This window comes from Syngnathus acus, chromosome 21, assembly GCF_901709675.1.
Source record: "Syngnathus acus chromosome 21, fSynAcu1.2, whole genome shotgun sequence".
Lineage (NCBI taxonomy): Eukaryota > Metazoa > Chordata > Actinopteri > Syngnathiformes > Syngnathidae > Syngnathus > Syngnathus acus.
In genome coordinates this window covers 4,337,174-4,352,497 of record NC_051105.1, presented here as the reverse complement: position 1 = coordinate 4,352,497, position 15,324 = coordinate 4,337,174, and the positions used below count along the sequence as shown (strand labels likewise).

Sequence of the window (15,324 nt, the reverse complement as noted above, 5' to 3'; positions counted from 1 at the left end):
TGGAAAAAGATTGACTGCAATGGGTATATTTCATTGTTGATATAAAGCTCCACTTTCCTTGACATTACATGTATTTGCAAATTCTACATTGTTGTGCTTGCTGAACGGTCAACACTCCCCCACTCGGCTGCCCACCTTATCTCCTTGCAAGGGAAAGGTCTCCAGACTGTTTCAATGTCATCAGCCAACATATCAGCACCAGAAAATGCCTTGGGCTGTACAATGACAGCAGGGGAAAATAGCATTCTTGCGTCCTCTGTGGCCATGTTCTATATTTTTTATACCTCAGACACACACACACACTAGAACATGGTGGTAGGGTTACGCTCCTGTGAAGTTCACCTCCTCTGAGACTTTGTTGGCTGTCTGTGCAATAAGAGTAATGTTGATCCTGTATGACCCACAAGCTGTATGCACACGTGAAGGCACAAAAAAATCCATACTCGCATACCGTAGCTCCCAGCATTAACTTCAATATCTGTGAGTTTTATTAAATGTATTTCTTTACCCAGCCTTGTGACCAATTTCAATAAGGATGGTGTACAAAAAGCTGCTATTGGAGGAGATGTTGGGTTCACTATGACAATCAGGCGATCGATCCCAAAATCTAAATTTCTCGTACATTTAGTTTGACCTAATCTTTGACTCTTTTTTTTTTTTTTTTTTTTTTTTTTCCCCTCCCTGCAGATCCCCAGCTCAAGGGTATAGTGACCAGGTTATATTGCAGACAGGGCTACTACTTGCAAATGAATCCCGATGGCTCTCTTGATGGCACCAAGGATGACAGCAGTAATTCCTGTGAGTAGTTGGTTCATTCTCGAGCTTTCCAGCTTGATGTTCTTATATGGAGAAAAATCTGTCATTTACTCTCCCTGGTTTCTGGGAGTAGTGATTTTATACATCACATCGGAAACATAAATCATTGATGTTTTATTACGCAATGTAAGTTCAATATTTATTTCCAACATAATTTCTTAGATTCGCTTAATCATGTTACTCGAATTCAAGCAATCGATGCTGATGGCTGCCCTACACGGAGTCTTGGTCCTCTGTCTGCGTAGTTGTTCCCCAAGTAGTGTGTTCTTTTGTGAGGAACTCTGTTCTGGACCTGCACCTTATTTTAAGGGACTTGAGGTAACCTCTGTTCTGCACAAGATTATTATAGCTAAAAAATATAGAATTTGGGGTTAGGGTTAAAAAATAGTACTAGTGCATATGAAACTCAAATTAACTAAACGCAGATTTGACGTTTGTAAGATTTACAAAATTTAAATAAACTTATAGATGTCCTGTGGTTTCAATTAGGATTTTACATTTGCTTTCAGAGTTCATTTGTATTCATTTCCATATTATTGAAGAAGGGCAATCGGGATGGTAGTTTACTTTATTAAACAATGCATAGGGACCTTATTTGCTTGCACTCAACTAATGCTTCATATATTAAGAAAATTATACTAAAGAACAAAACTAAAACAAAGCATTTAAAAAATATAGAAATTAACAAAAGTATAAAAATCTGCTCTAAAAACTAATTAAAAACAATACAAAAAAAACCTGACCATACAAAAATCTCAAACCATTATAACTGCTCATGATTTTGCACTTTGTTAGCAAAATTTTCTTGACTCGGCAAAATTAATCATCATCACTACCCTACAGCCCAATTAAAATTATTATTAAAAAAAATATGCCAGTCATGCCCATTTGGCTGTTTTAATATTGAGCTGACAACATTTTCCTTGACAGTTTTTGTGGAGAACAATGGTTTGAGAATTGAAATTCAATGTGTGTCATCGATCTGCCGCGCAGACATTGAATGAGCTGATTGTGCAAGAACAGGAATTCATAAAAACATCTTTGCATAGAATCTTGTTGGCAGGCACCTCAGAGTCATAACTGGCCTTAGTCCAATAAAATTAGTTTGATGCAAGCCAGGCCTACTTGGCTGTTAAAATGACAAAGATGTTTCAGGAACAGGAACAGAAAGCCAGACAGACATGATATGTTGCCAGGCAGAATTCACAAATATTAATACCCCAGTGAAAATAATTATATGCCAGTTAAAATCAATAAAAAATTGTACTGATTACATGATTTCCTGGGGTACTTGTTGCTATGCAGATTTTATGCAGCCTAATCATCACTACCCAAATTGGTAAGTAAGAAATTATGTTAGGCCCAGTCATGCTGTTTATGCTGGCTAAAGAGTAGGCAGTTTGAAAAGCAAACTAGGTGTCATTGTCTAGAAAACAGCACGCTAATGACTCTTGGAGAATTTAAATAATCAACTCCAAGTGCAACCTCTTACTTTTATTCACTGTGCAATTTTTCATAGAATCGGATTTCACTCCGTTGTAAATTGTACTGCAAAGGGTAAATCAATTCAACCGTGAGCACATGAATTGAATTTAAATAAATTAACCAAGTGGAGAAATTGTAATGTATTTAACGTCATTAGCATTTGTAACCTTGATTTATGCTTATGGGTCACAAATGCCGAAACCTCCGAGACGGATGGTTGCCCAGGCAACAGGGTGATGCGGGAAAGGGGGTGTTGCAGGTGGGGGGTATTAATAGCTGATTTTGGCACTGTAGCTTTAGGTTAGCTGCTTCTTTTGACTGCTAGCTGCTAACAAGTGACACTTCACATTAGCATGCAGCCAGATGCGATTTGGCACATGTCACTTCACATAGGTTAAAAAGTCCCAACGGACAGTGACGATGCAGGATATTTTCATATTATTAGAATTGTGTATTAAATCCCAAGTTCGTCCATGTGTAGACACATTGAATTATACCTTCAAACATTTAAAAGGAAAAATTGCCAGAAAATTAAGGATAGTAATTATTGAATTCAATTCATTGGAACTGACATGATTCATATTAGGGTATTCGGTTATAATTTCACTTTTAAAATAGTTTAAAAATGTTAAATAATTCTTTCAAAAATATTTTACCCACTGTTAATGTCGAAAGTATAAAAATAGAAACACTGCAAAGGTGAGTCACAAATGCAGAATTTATTTGCATGTGCTGATTTAAAAAAACAAACAAAAAAAACAACAACAACAAGGAAGCAAATTAGCAACCAAATGCATGGATAATTTGCAAAAACCTCATTGACAAAATTATATTTTCATTTACTTGGTTACTATTTTGCCCTTTTTAAATGTCCCGTACAATCACATTGAATGTTCTCTTGTGTTACACCATAACAAGCAGTGGCCATTAACGGGCAACCACATGTCTTCAATTACAGCAACTACAGGCCTATTATATCAACCATGCATCCATGATGGGCCCCAGATACACCAGCAACCATTAAATTAGCAAACTCACAGGAAGTTCTGTGCAGTTTGAAGCTATGTTAGCTTAGCATCCAGATCCCATCTGAAAGATGCAGTTATTGAGGACTAGATGTGTATTCTTCATTGATATTTTATATATTTCAGCTTTGTTCAATCTCATTCCCGTGGGCCTCCGAGTCGTCGCCATCCAGTCTGTGAAGACGGGCTTGTACATCGCCATGAACGGGGAGGGTCATCTCTACACATCAGTAAGTAAAAACAATTCTGTATATGTCCCATTGTCAAGAAATGTGCTAGCCTTCTGTTGGATAGTTTGTCATAATTGGAATCATCTAGAAAAAAAACAACAACGTATTTTCCGCACTATAAGGCGCACCTAAAAACCTCCAATTTTCTCAAAAGTGCGCCTTATAATCAGGTGCGCCTCATATATGGACCAATATTGAGTCACTACAGCAGGCGTGTCCAAAGTCCGGCCCGCAGGCCAAATGTATATATCTTATATATGGACAAAGTTTTGAAATGGGCCATTCATTGAAGGTGCGCCTTATAATCCGGTGCGCCTTATAGTGCGGAAAATACGGTAAGTCAAAACACTCATGGAAAGCTCAGAATTGTATGCTATTTCTCGCGCTTGGCTACCAAAGCCCACGATGCAATGCAAAAACTGCACTGCATTGTGGAAGGTGGAGATTTGTGATTTAATTTGTTTTTGTTTGACCGACAAAAGCGCGCGGCTCTTATCATGCATTGTAATTTAGAACATTTCAAACCTGTTGCTGAACCCAAACCCTTAATTCATAAACATTTATAAATATATTACATTTTATATCATTATTATTGCTATGAAAATCTGATGTGCAGAAGAAAAAAAAAAGTAGGGCTAATTTGGAATCGGCGTAAAATATCGGAATTTGTTTACTTGTATTTCTGATGTATAAAAATTTGTTGACTATTGATAATGATTAAAATATGGTAACTATAAGATTTTTCTGCGGCTTGAATGAATCACTTCCATATTACCTTGGTTTACGAACATTTTTGTTGGAGAGGAGGGTCACAAAATGTTTTTAATTTGTAACCTGAGGTGCCATTGTAAATAATAAAACTGTTATCTTCCCTCTGTATTACATACATAATTGTAAACTGCGTTTGAGATTCATGGATCTTTCAAGGGTAGCTCCAATCAGGTTCCCTGAACACGGGGGAGAAAGAAAAAGTCAATAATTTGCAAGAGAATAATTGCATTTGGGCGGAGGTTTGGGATTCCCATTAGGATAATGTGTGCTCAAATTGATCAGCTTGAATGCCCCCCAGAGATTTCATTCCTTTTAAGAAAGAAGCCAACGTTACATTTTATTGTATTTTCTGCACTTGTGCATCAATCTTTCGATGAGTGAAGAATATTTTCTCAAAAGACGCTAGTGGTTTACTCACCTCCATGCTGGCAGTATGAGTGTCAATATATATTGATGAGCATAAACATTACAAAGAGAAAATGTATGTGCAGTTATTTACTGAAATACTGTACTTTTTTGTAATTTCTTCGAGAGTGATACGCGTCTAAAAGGTGCTTTCAGATTGAAATTCCTTATTCCTGTTCAAATTGAAATGTAATAATGCTAAAGCCCAGCTCCAGTGAGTGCAAGGTCTCCTGTTGTTGAAGTTCAACACAGCCTCTTGTGATGTAGACGTTTGTGCTTGCCAACCTCCAGACACATTTGAAGTGGGAATCAGTGACGCCGGTGCGTTGTTTACCTTATGTGTGGCCCCGCTGATCCATGCACCGCTTATTTCTGCTTGCTAATGGAGGTTGTGATCAAGCCGCCCACTCCACAGGCTCTTTTCAGTGGGGGAAATGGCAGCCTTGCCAGATCCTCTTCATCCTCCTCCGTAAGAAAGGTACAAGCTCTCCTGCCATTATCACTTGGTGAGCTTCAGACTGGCCCTTCTAATTCTGCCCATTAGTTGTATTTAAAGGTAGTACACTTACATTTTGAAAGAAACTGCTCTGAAGGTTGTTTTATTGCAGCTTGGAGTGTGGTAAACATGTTTTGGAAAAAAATGTCTGACTCATTGTGGTATCTCTAAATGTTTGACTTAAGTTTATATAGATTTAAGTTTATATGTACGTATGATTTGACTTGCTTGAATATTTGACAGTTACTTGTGATTTATTTGATGGCTGACTTGGGACTTACCTATGACTTGCAAATTGGGACTTATGTCCTCCAAAAAAATCAACCACTAAGCCCTGCAAGAAGTGGCTAGGGAGAGGGAAGTTTGGCTTTCTCTGCTGAAGCTCTACGTGGCAGGAGATGGATGGATGGATGGATGGATGGATGGATGGATGGATGGATGGATGGATGGATGGATGAAGAAAATTGTCCATAGATTTAAACAGAAGTGAATGGTTACTTGTCTATACGTGATCCTGTGATTGGCTGGCTTCGAGTCCAACAGAGTTTGACGCCATAACCTTTGATCACAAATGACAAACATTTCAAAATAAATCATACAGAAAAACCTCAAATTTGCAGATACAAGCTCAGTTCTTTAAACCTCAGAAGGTCAAGTGTAGCAGGACTCACTCGCTCAGTTTTTCACGGGCGATGACGCACTTTCACAAGAAGTGAATTAAAAGAGCCATGATCTTTTCTAGGAAAGAGATGACGAACATATTCAATGCTCCGTGGTTGTGCATCATATTCTTTTGTGTGAAAGGCCCACTGGGCACAGTGCTTCCGACCGGTATCAAAGCGGCCGAGCGGCCCGGCACAAAGGAAGCAGCTCGGAACAAAAGCGAAGTTCAATCACAGAACGCCTTTCTGGTGTGTATGAACTAATGGACTGTTGACTAATTTATCTTCCCTGCTTCTCTGCAACATTCCCTCTGAGATGCAATAAGAACCACGGTTTCCTCCCAGGAGTTTCTATGAGGATGTTAGTCTCTATACAAGTGATGTCCTCGTCTCTGCCAGAGGATCATTTGACTAAATCCCTTGAGGGCAAAATCAATCCATTCATTAAAGACTCCTGTTTTCGTGACGCACTTCACATGGCTCATGTTCTTTCGACAAGAAATGAGTTGTGTGGCAATCAACAGCCAAGTCGTGCACTCTCTTTTGCCTCAAGTGCTTTATGACACATTGAATCAGCAATGCAATAACCGGAGCCATTCAGAATGGATATTTAGCTCTTAACATGTCAAAAACATAAAACTTGCTCATGATAATAGATCTCAAATATTTTGTGTGCACATGTTTTTTCCAAGATCTGCCCAATCGATGAGAGATTTCAAAAAATGCTTGCAGCTTTAATGTTTAACATTACAATCACAAAAACACATTGCGCCAGATAATTTCCTTTGTTGTTCTCAGTCCAGTAAGCGGCTCGTTCATGTATCTCGTGGAAAAGTTGCATTTCACGGTTGGCGCCTACATTCGCCCTGCCTCACTTGACCGGCAATGTTTCCGCAGGCTCGGCTTATCAGCACCGTGCACTTGCTCGTGATACTTTTTTTTTTTTCCCCTGAATGTCAAACTAACTCGTGGCATCGCTTTGAGCGACTGTATCCTACGTAAGAAGAAACTCGTAATCTGGACGGAGGGCACTGACTTAGCTTTATTGGGTTGTCAACTGTGTAAAATGAGAAGGCATCTACAGTACTATGAAAGCTCCTGGCAGCAGAATATATTAGCACATCACAATCTGTCGAATGAAAACTATGAATCTTGACAGTATGTCTTCCACAGTGGTGCCTTGACTTACACGTTGAAATTGTTTTTTGTTTTTTTACAAAGCTCGTAACTAAATTTTCTCCATTGAAATGAATTGGTGTCCTATTAATGCTTCCCAGCCCCCCCGGAATGCACCACATTATTTTTGGTCACATGTTTATACTAAAGGAAACTAGCACTGTTTTGCAAGATATAAATATAAAAGCAATAAAACATAATAAAAGAGAATGTGAAGAAATCTACTGGTTTAATATATTTGTAATTAGGCTAAAGATCACACAAGTGCGTTACTGTATTAGCTCATTACGCAAAGCAAAAACATTGATCAATGTGCAGTTAGCAACTCGAAAAAACTTGTAAAATGAAGTGCTTGTAAGTGAAGTTATGAGCAGATGAAAAAAATAAATACTTTCAAGTAAGCTTTACTTGAATGTCAAGTTTGAATTAAAGATGTAAATATTTGATCATAAAACATGTTTTCATCGTTTGTGGCCACGCAACTGCAGAGATTGGAGAATTGAGATGACCTGAAATGTGTATAATTACACTTCATATAGTAATGAGTAAAAAGCAGCAATTGTAATTTCTATTTATCACACATCTGACTCTAGTTAAATTCTGTTGCTAACCAAAACAGCAGTACGTACATAGGCAAAATCAGTCTCTTGAAGTCAAAGTCTGCTTTATTGTCAATTTCTTCACATGCCAAGACACACAAAGAAATCGAAATTACGTTCCCACTATCCCACGGTGACCAGACATAGTACACAATATACATACAAGTAACCAACACAAAAAAATAAAAACAAGAAGGCACAAACAATGAATAAATAAGAGTGATTAATAAATAAACAAATAACATAATAAATAAGTCTTACCACATGTTGAGAGAGTTCCCTGGGCACACATGGCGTTAGTGATTACCGTTCTGGTAGATTTAGCATTGTGCTGCATTTCTTTATGATGGTGATGCAATGGTGATGTTGATATTCATTGTTTGTGCCTTCTTGTTTTTATTTTTTGTGTTTACTTGTATGTATATTGTGTACTATGTCTTGTCACCGTGGGATAGTGGGAACGTAATTTCGATTTCTTTGTGTGTCTTGGCGTGTGAAGAAATTGACAATAAAGCAGACTTTGACTTTGATAACAAACAAGAAGAAAACAATGTATGGGTAGGAAAAGCCCCTGGTCCGCATACACAGATTATCGACGGAAATTCTCATCTTCACACAAGTATCGCACCTCCTACCTAGACACCTCAAGTGTAAAGTGTGAATGTGTGCGCATGTGTGTATGGTGTCACTGACTAACAGATGGCTTTGCATGAACCTGTTTTCAGCATTGTTGAATGCAAATGTGCACCCATGCAACACTGCACGCCATTGAGTCCTGGCCACTTCTATATTACCCAGTCCCTGGTGCGTCTTACTTTTCAAAGTGGTAAAATAAATAATAGTGTCCACAGAACAGAGAAAAATCAGTAGAAAAGAGTCTTTTAGTAAATGTTCCAAATCTGAGATGCATTGAAATACGTTCACTACTTTTTGTTCTTGTTTAAAAAGTGTTTTTGATTCCAGATTGAGACCAAAGTTTCCAATTTACTTTTGGTAAAACCGATCAAATTTCATCAGAATACCTTTCCAACATTTTACATTCTGTCTCTTAATCAAAATTAAATCAAGGTGTCAAGATCCCCAATTCGAGATTATGATGAGAAGTTGCAATTCCTTCTTTGGTCATAAAAAGGCTACACACCACATTTCATCATCTCCGAGAAAAAAAGAATCAAGGTCAACTGTATATTAGATGAAAACCGTCATACCAAAACTAAACATTGCATTTCATGGATATATAAACTTTTTTTGTGACGATTAACAAAAGCATTCAAAAACAAAACCTGCATTTAGTTTTTGGAAATAATAAACACCAGTACTTCATTATGTTCAACTTTAATTATTTATTTTTAAACCCCTTAGGTTAGGCCTGTCTCTCTGGACCAATATTCGTAGTTCACTTAGGCCAATTGCTGTTAATTAAACGTAACATGGCCGTAATAGATCCCTACACACATTATTAGCACTTTAACAATTCCACCGACTCACTAGAACATGTGAAAGGTGTGCAGACCTTAATATTTTCTTATTCCTACAGTTTTCAGAAGTGTGCTGCTACAAGTCGTAATTACCAGCCTATCAGGGGGAGTCCCATGGGTGGTAGTGTTAGAATGGATGGATAGGTGGAGCGAAGGGTGCTCATTATATCCAAATTGTTGCCCTCTTCTACCTTTAATGCAGTGTCAGAAATAGTTAAGGCCGTGAGGGCTTGCGGGGGAGCAGCCTCATGCATTAATGAGCAACAAGGTCAGAGGTAGGCGTCAAAGCTGGTCAGCACCAAATATAGAGCTTTTCTCCTGTTGAACTCCCTCCAGTGATTGGTTAAACCACTTTGCAGGGTTGTTTCAGCCGTCACTTAAAAAAAATAAAAGTCCTCTGTGTTGGAAGTTCTTTTGATTCTCAGCATACATCTAAGATTTGTCAACAATCTCGAGCTTCTTACTGTATTGGCTGATAAATATAATTAAATTTACTTGTGTATTTGTGTACAAACATCATTAGCATTCAGTTGCGCTGCTCCCCCCCCACCCCTGTCAATCAACATGCTTGGCGCTGTGTGTGACGGAGCTCTCATACACACTCACTCGGACAGACAGACGGTGAAGACAGCATTGAAGCAGAGAGAAAGACATTGACGACTTGAAGCTACTTTATTTGACAGCTATAGTTGTACAGTAACGGAAGAATGTGTGGCATGAATAGAATTAGTTCCAAAGGTTAATGCCACGATGAAACATTTTGGATTCAAGCCAGCTGAGCTCCTAGCAAGCCAGTTTGTCGCTTTTGTATGAAGAAAGTCGTAACACAACAAAACTCAGTCGAACTCTCAAAACTGTTCCACTGTTCTAACATCAACATGGCAAAAAAAACAAAACCATCAATACTATTGTTTACCATGATAAAGTCTTGGAAAATACACGATTTAAAAAAAAAAAAAAAATTCAAACAAACAACATGCAATATTATTCTTACTCTGTCTCTGTCAGTTTTTCCAGTCTTGTCAGCTGGGCCTGCCAACTATTGATCTGTCAGCTGGAGCATACGCTGACTCTTCCTCGTCCATCGGGAAAATCTCAGGGCTTAGTTGGCTTAGTTGGCGTATGTGTCAATGATGCTGCAGGCGGATACATTGAGACGGGATATTTAATCAGTGGAGTGTAGACCAAAGCTCATTGTTAAAAGCGGATTATAGAAACGGGTTGGCATAAGCCTTCCTTTGATATTAATCAAGAATTAAATGCATAGATTTTTCTTTGATCAAGTAGAATGTAAATGCATTTAGGAAAACTGGAAATCTGCTTGAAGGGAATGCAAATTCAGAGTTACAGTTTAATGTACCTCAACTTCACTAAAATAGACAAAAGCAGATAATGATGACTTGATAACTATCATACCAAAAGATGAGAACGTTTTTTTACCAAATCTGTACACCAAATTGCAAATTACTAAATCCATTTGTGTGATTAGGGTTTTTTTGTTCAAGAGAACTGAAATTGCATAGTGATATGAGTTAGTAATTGTTAATGGGTTTGTTGTATCAAGGTTTTTTACCAAATTGAATAAATTCAATTCAAAAGCTTTTTAAAATTACAAAAATAATCTATCATATCCTTCATCCAATCTATAGAAAGAATTACGTATCTCTCCAAGTGTTAGTTTCTCCTAGTAATTACAGTTTTCATCCGAAATTCCACTAAATACTGGCAATTATGTCTCCTAAGTGTCAGACACTCAATTGGGGTCTGGAGACAACTTGCTGTTTTCCAAACTGCTGCAGACTGCTGCGACTCACTCCCAGATTAACGCTGCTCTTGAGGCAACGAATGTGGCAATTTGTATTTGCACGGTGCTTGACATTCATGCAATGGGAATGCAATTAGGCTGGAACATGGGTCATAAATAGCGAGCAGAGGTGGAAGTGTTTGCGTTTTCAGTCGTAAATGGTGAGGCACGATTGAAGCCCGGCAGTGATCGACACCTGTGTCCATGGATCAAGGATTTCGCTATGGTTAAATGTTGATGTTTACATTCAAACAAAGATGGATGGATGGATGATTGCAGTCAGATTTAATATGTTGCAGAATCTGCATGGATCCATCCTCGCTGCTACGTACATGAGTTGTTTTGATTTACCATGGCTCAAAGCTTTCAGTGGCTTTGTGTTGTTTTGCTGTCTCGTTCATGCTGTTCTCAGCCGCTTGGATCAAAGTGTGGGTGTGTGTGAAGGATGGGGACTCTTTTACAGTGATAGAAAAGCTCTCCACTCGCCTGCTGATGTGTAATAGCTGTAGTTTTCTCCCCACCACCACCCTTTCTTTTTCCCCATTTCCATGGCAGAATTGAAAGGAACATTTTATGAAAGTTCCTCCCCCAGGAGATGCAAATAATCAATAAGTGTGAGAGAGCTTTAGAAAAGCTGTAAAGCATGAAAATGTGAAGTGAGACCCCTTCCCCATGCTGCGAGCGAGTCGACACAACAGCTTGTACGAGTTGAATGTGAAGAAATGTAGAACGTGCAATGTGTGCACCAGCAGGCTGGGAGTTATTATGACATCTTTCATCTAATTGCATTGGTTTATTTATTTTATTTTATTTAACCACAATCTAACCTTGACCCTGTTAGACCAGCCCAAAAATGACTTAACACCACAGTGTATAAATAAGAGTACTACTCAACCTTATTTCAAAAGTATGGATATAAACAAACCAAATTAATGTAAAAAATATACCGTAATTTTCGGACTATAAGTCGCACCGGAGTATAAGTCGCACCAGCCATTAAATGCCCAAAAAAGTGAAAAAAACCCATATATATATATGTATGTAAATCGCTCCTGAGTATAAGTCGCCCCCCCACCCAAACTATGAAAAAAAACCGCGACTTATAGTCCGAAAATTACGGTAGTAAAATCTAGACTTGCCGAAAATCTTATTACAGATACAGATATAGATCAGAACATGCACTACTGTTCAAATGTTTGGGGTCACCCAGACACTTTAGTGTTTTCCATGAAAATTAACATAATTGCACAATGATTTTCAAGGGGTTTTCAATTATCCATTAGAACACTGGAGGAATGGTTGCTGGAAATGGGTCTTTATACACCTATGTAGATATTGTATGAAAGACCAGACGTTTGCAGTTAGAATAGTCATTTACCACATTAACAATGTATCGAGTATTTCTGATTACTTTTATGTTATCCTCATTGAAAAAAATAGCAATTTTATTTGAAAAATAAAGACATTTCTACATGACCCCTTTTGAACGGGAGTGCAATGTTTAAAATTTGTCTAGCTCCGAATAAACCATGGTATAAAATGGACTAGACCAAATTCATTTGAAATTGGGTCATAGCTAAACAAACTCGGAGTACTTTTGCTGTTGAGATGTAGACCAAAATAATGTTTGTTGCACTCATTTTAGAAGTAGGTAAGGCAAAAAGCAGAACCAGTCTAGAATAAATCACAATGATAAAAACTAGAGTATTTGACCCCCAAACAGGTTGAAAATCTGTCTCGTCTTGAAGATGCCTCAAATGCCATCCAATGATCTCACAGCCAGCTCTTTTAAGCACAGGGCTACACCAAGACTGGAGACAGAACCTGGCTTGGCTGCACCGAGGCTGTACAGCCTGCTTGTTTTTGTGCTGTCTGTTTGAATCATTCAATCTTTATGCTGTAGCTATGCCACCTCATCTCTTCTGAAGGAAGGCCAAGTGTCGGGGGGGAATCCTCTTGTGTCCTCGCCCGATGCTGGTGCACTGAGGCAGAGTGCTGGCGCATGCTTTTGGGAGACGCGCACTCAAGTGAAATGGCCTCTGCTCCACGGTCAGCTCCCAGGAACACCAAAAGGGACCGGGGGGTGGGTGGGAAATGCAGGAGTCTTTGTGATCCAACATTTTGTGAAGGATTAAAACAGGTACTTTGGACTATTGCCGGTTAGATGGGGTTGTTAAAAAATTTCTGTTCAGCTACTGTTTGATAGCATGATTCTATGAGTCTTCTACGTTACTTACGTCTGGCTCAATGTCAGTTGCTGTTCCAATTATTCCACAGGCCTAGAGCACTCACTTGCGGTTTAGTGTAAAAATAACATGTGGAATGATATAATAGTGTGTTAATAATTTCACACAAGTCGCTCCTGAGTATAAGTCGCAGCCCTGGCCAAACTATGAAAAATACTGTGACTTATAGTCCAGAAAATACAGTAGTTATAATTATTAACTCTAAAGCAAATGTTGGGAGAAGAGGATCTGATTTTCACTATTTGCCCAGTTCTGATCCATCACACAAAAGTGGTGATGACCTTTTCACAAATTCAGATAAAACTGCCTCAATAGCAGCATTCATGTTGATCTCTTCAGTGTCCTGACGAATTAATTAACTTTTACGCGATAATACAAGTAGTTTGCAAGCCAGCCGGAGTGTGTGACTTTCACATAACAGATGTGCCCAAAGTGCCTTGATTAACGCACCGCGATGGGGCCCTTTATTTTTAGTCCGAGCAGGGGCGGACAACGTGGAAACGAGTTTATTACCCTTCTGCTTGGAGATGAATGGGTGACAGCGAAGAAGAGATGTGGCGCCTTTCGGATTCATTTGTCTTTGCCACGTCGAGGCGTGGAAGGAGGACGGAGGAGCCGCTTGGTTAGCTCTATCATCATTTGCGCGAGAGCCCATGAGGACAACGCTAACAAGTTGTTAAGAAGAAAGCAACTCTTTTGTGCATTCAACTTGTGAGGAACATTAAGGATCAAGCCCAAAATTTTTTTATTCACTTTAGTGAACAATATCCATCCATTTTCTTTCATTCCTTTCCTCATTAAGGTTGTGAGCAAGCTGGAGCCTATCCCAGGTGATTTGGGCAAAATGAACACACCGGACTGGTCCCCTAACAATCTCAGTAGGAACGAGAGTCGCATTTCCCACGAATCTGATTTAATTAGCGTGACATACCGTACATCGCAAATGATGCACTGGCTCATCGTGGCAGTTAGAAAACCGTTTCACTATTACTGTTTCGCTTCACTCGACAGTGAGTGTCTCATTGCATCTTTGACCTAAGTTGAAGGCAAAAATACAGTCGATCATCAATATTTCCCTGCATGGATGTCATGTGGATCTTTTGTTATTAACATAAAATTGAGTTTCATGTGTGTGTTTGACTTTGCAGGAGCTCTTCACAGCAGAGTGCAAATTCAAAGAGTCGGTGTTCGAGAACTACTACGTCATCTACTCATCCATGTTATACCGACAGCAGGAGTCGGGTCGGGCCTGGTTCCTTGGTCTCAATAAGGAGGGTCAAGCCATGAAGGGGAACCGAGTGAAGAAAACCAAACCAGCCGCTCATTTCCTGCCTAAGCCATTAGAAGGTACAATTTGGTTTGAAAGTCACATTAGCTGCATCTCCGATTCAATGCAAAGTATCTGCATCCATTTTCTTTTGAAAAATAGCACCTCATTAGAGCAAGGTTAAACTGTTTACAGAAATCCGCACTTCCATTATCTGAAGCACTATATGCTCACGAGGGTCACAAAACAAACACAAAAAACATGTTTTATCCATATTTTAATGGGTTATTGCTCAACACACGGAAATGTATGTATATTTTTTTTGGTGCCACAGATTTCATGTAAAAATTGGACAGACTGGCATTGAAACAAATAGAAACAAATGTTCAGATTAGAAACTCATCATGACGCTGAATGTTGTTCTGATAAGTGGGAGGCTTGCTCTCGTTCCTCTTCAACAAGCCAGTCCCATCAAGGTCATATTTGTTGTTTGAAAAATATAAACCAACAACAGAGGCTTGCTTTTTAATGTCGGGTGCTTGGACTGTGTGTGCCAAAGCAGTTTTGTTTTTTTCCTCATTACTGTAATTTTCAAACTATAAGCCACTACTTTTTGCACAAGCTTTGAACCTTGTGGCTCATGAATGGATTTTTCATGATTTTCACGATATTTTAAGAGGATTTGTTTTGGTAATACAGGTAATAGACAGTCAACCCACTGGTCAAAATGATATCTTCCTTTTAGATTTTAGGTCTTCCTCCATCCACCTTCTCATGCACTAGTGGTCTTCAAAAAGGTTTTGACAATCCTAGGGCACGTACCGACAAATAACCTTTCACACCAATGGACAATTATGTCGAGTC

At 38.8% G+C, this 15,324-nt stretch overlaps 1 protein-coding gene across 5 annotated transcripts in view; it reads left to right on the top strand.

The window, feature by feature from the left end:
• The window catches only part of fgf14 (fibroblast growth factor 14), a 64,760-nt gene that overhangs the window by 45,427 nt on the left and 4,009 nt on the right, over positions 1 to 15,324 (top strand). For all 5 annotated transcript variants that reach the window (XM_037239258.1, XM_037239261.1, XM_037239259.1 and 2 more), the window contains exons 2-4: positions 688 to 798; positions 3,453 to 3,556; positions 14,342 to 14,540. In XM_037239258.1, coding sequence (XP_037095153.1) covers positions 688 to 798; positions 3,453 to 3,556; positions 14,342 to 14,540 — 414 coding nt within the window. The remainder of the gene's footprint in view (positions 1 to 687; positions 799 to 3,452; positions 3,557 to 14,341; positions 14,541 to 15,324) is intronic.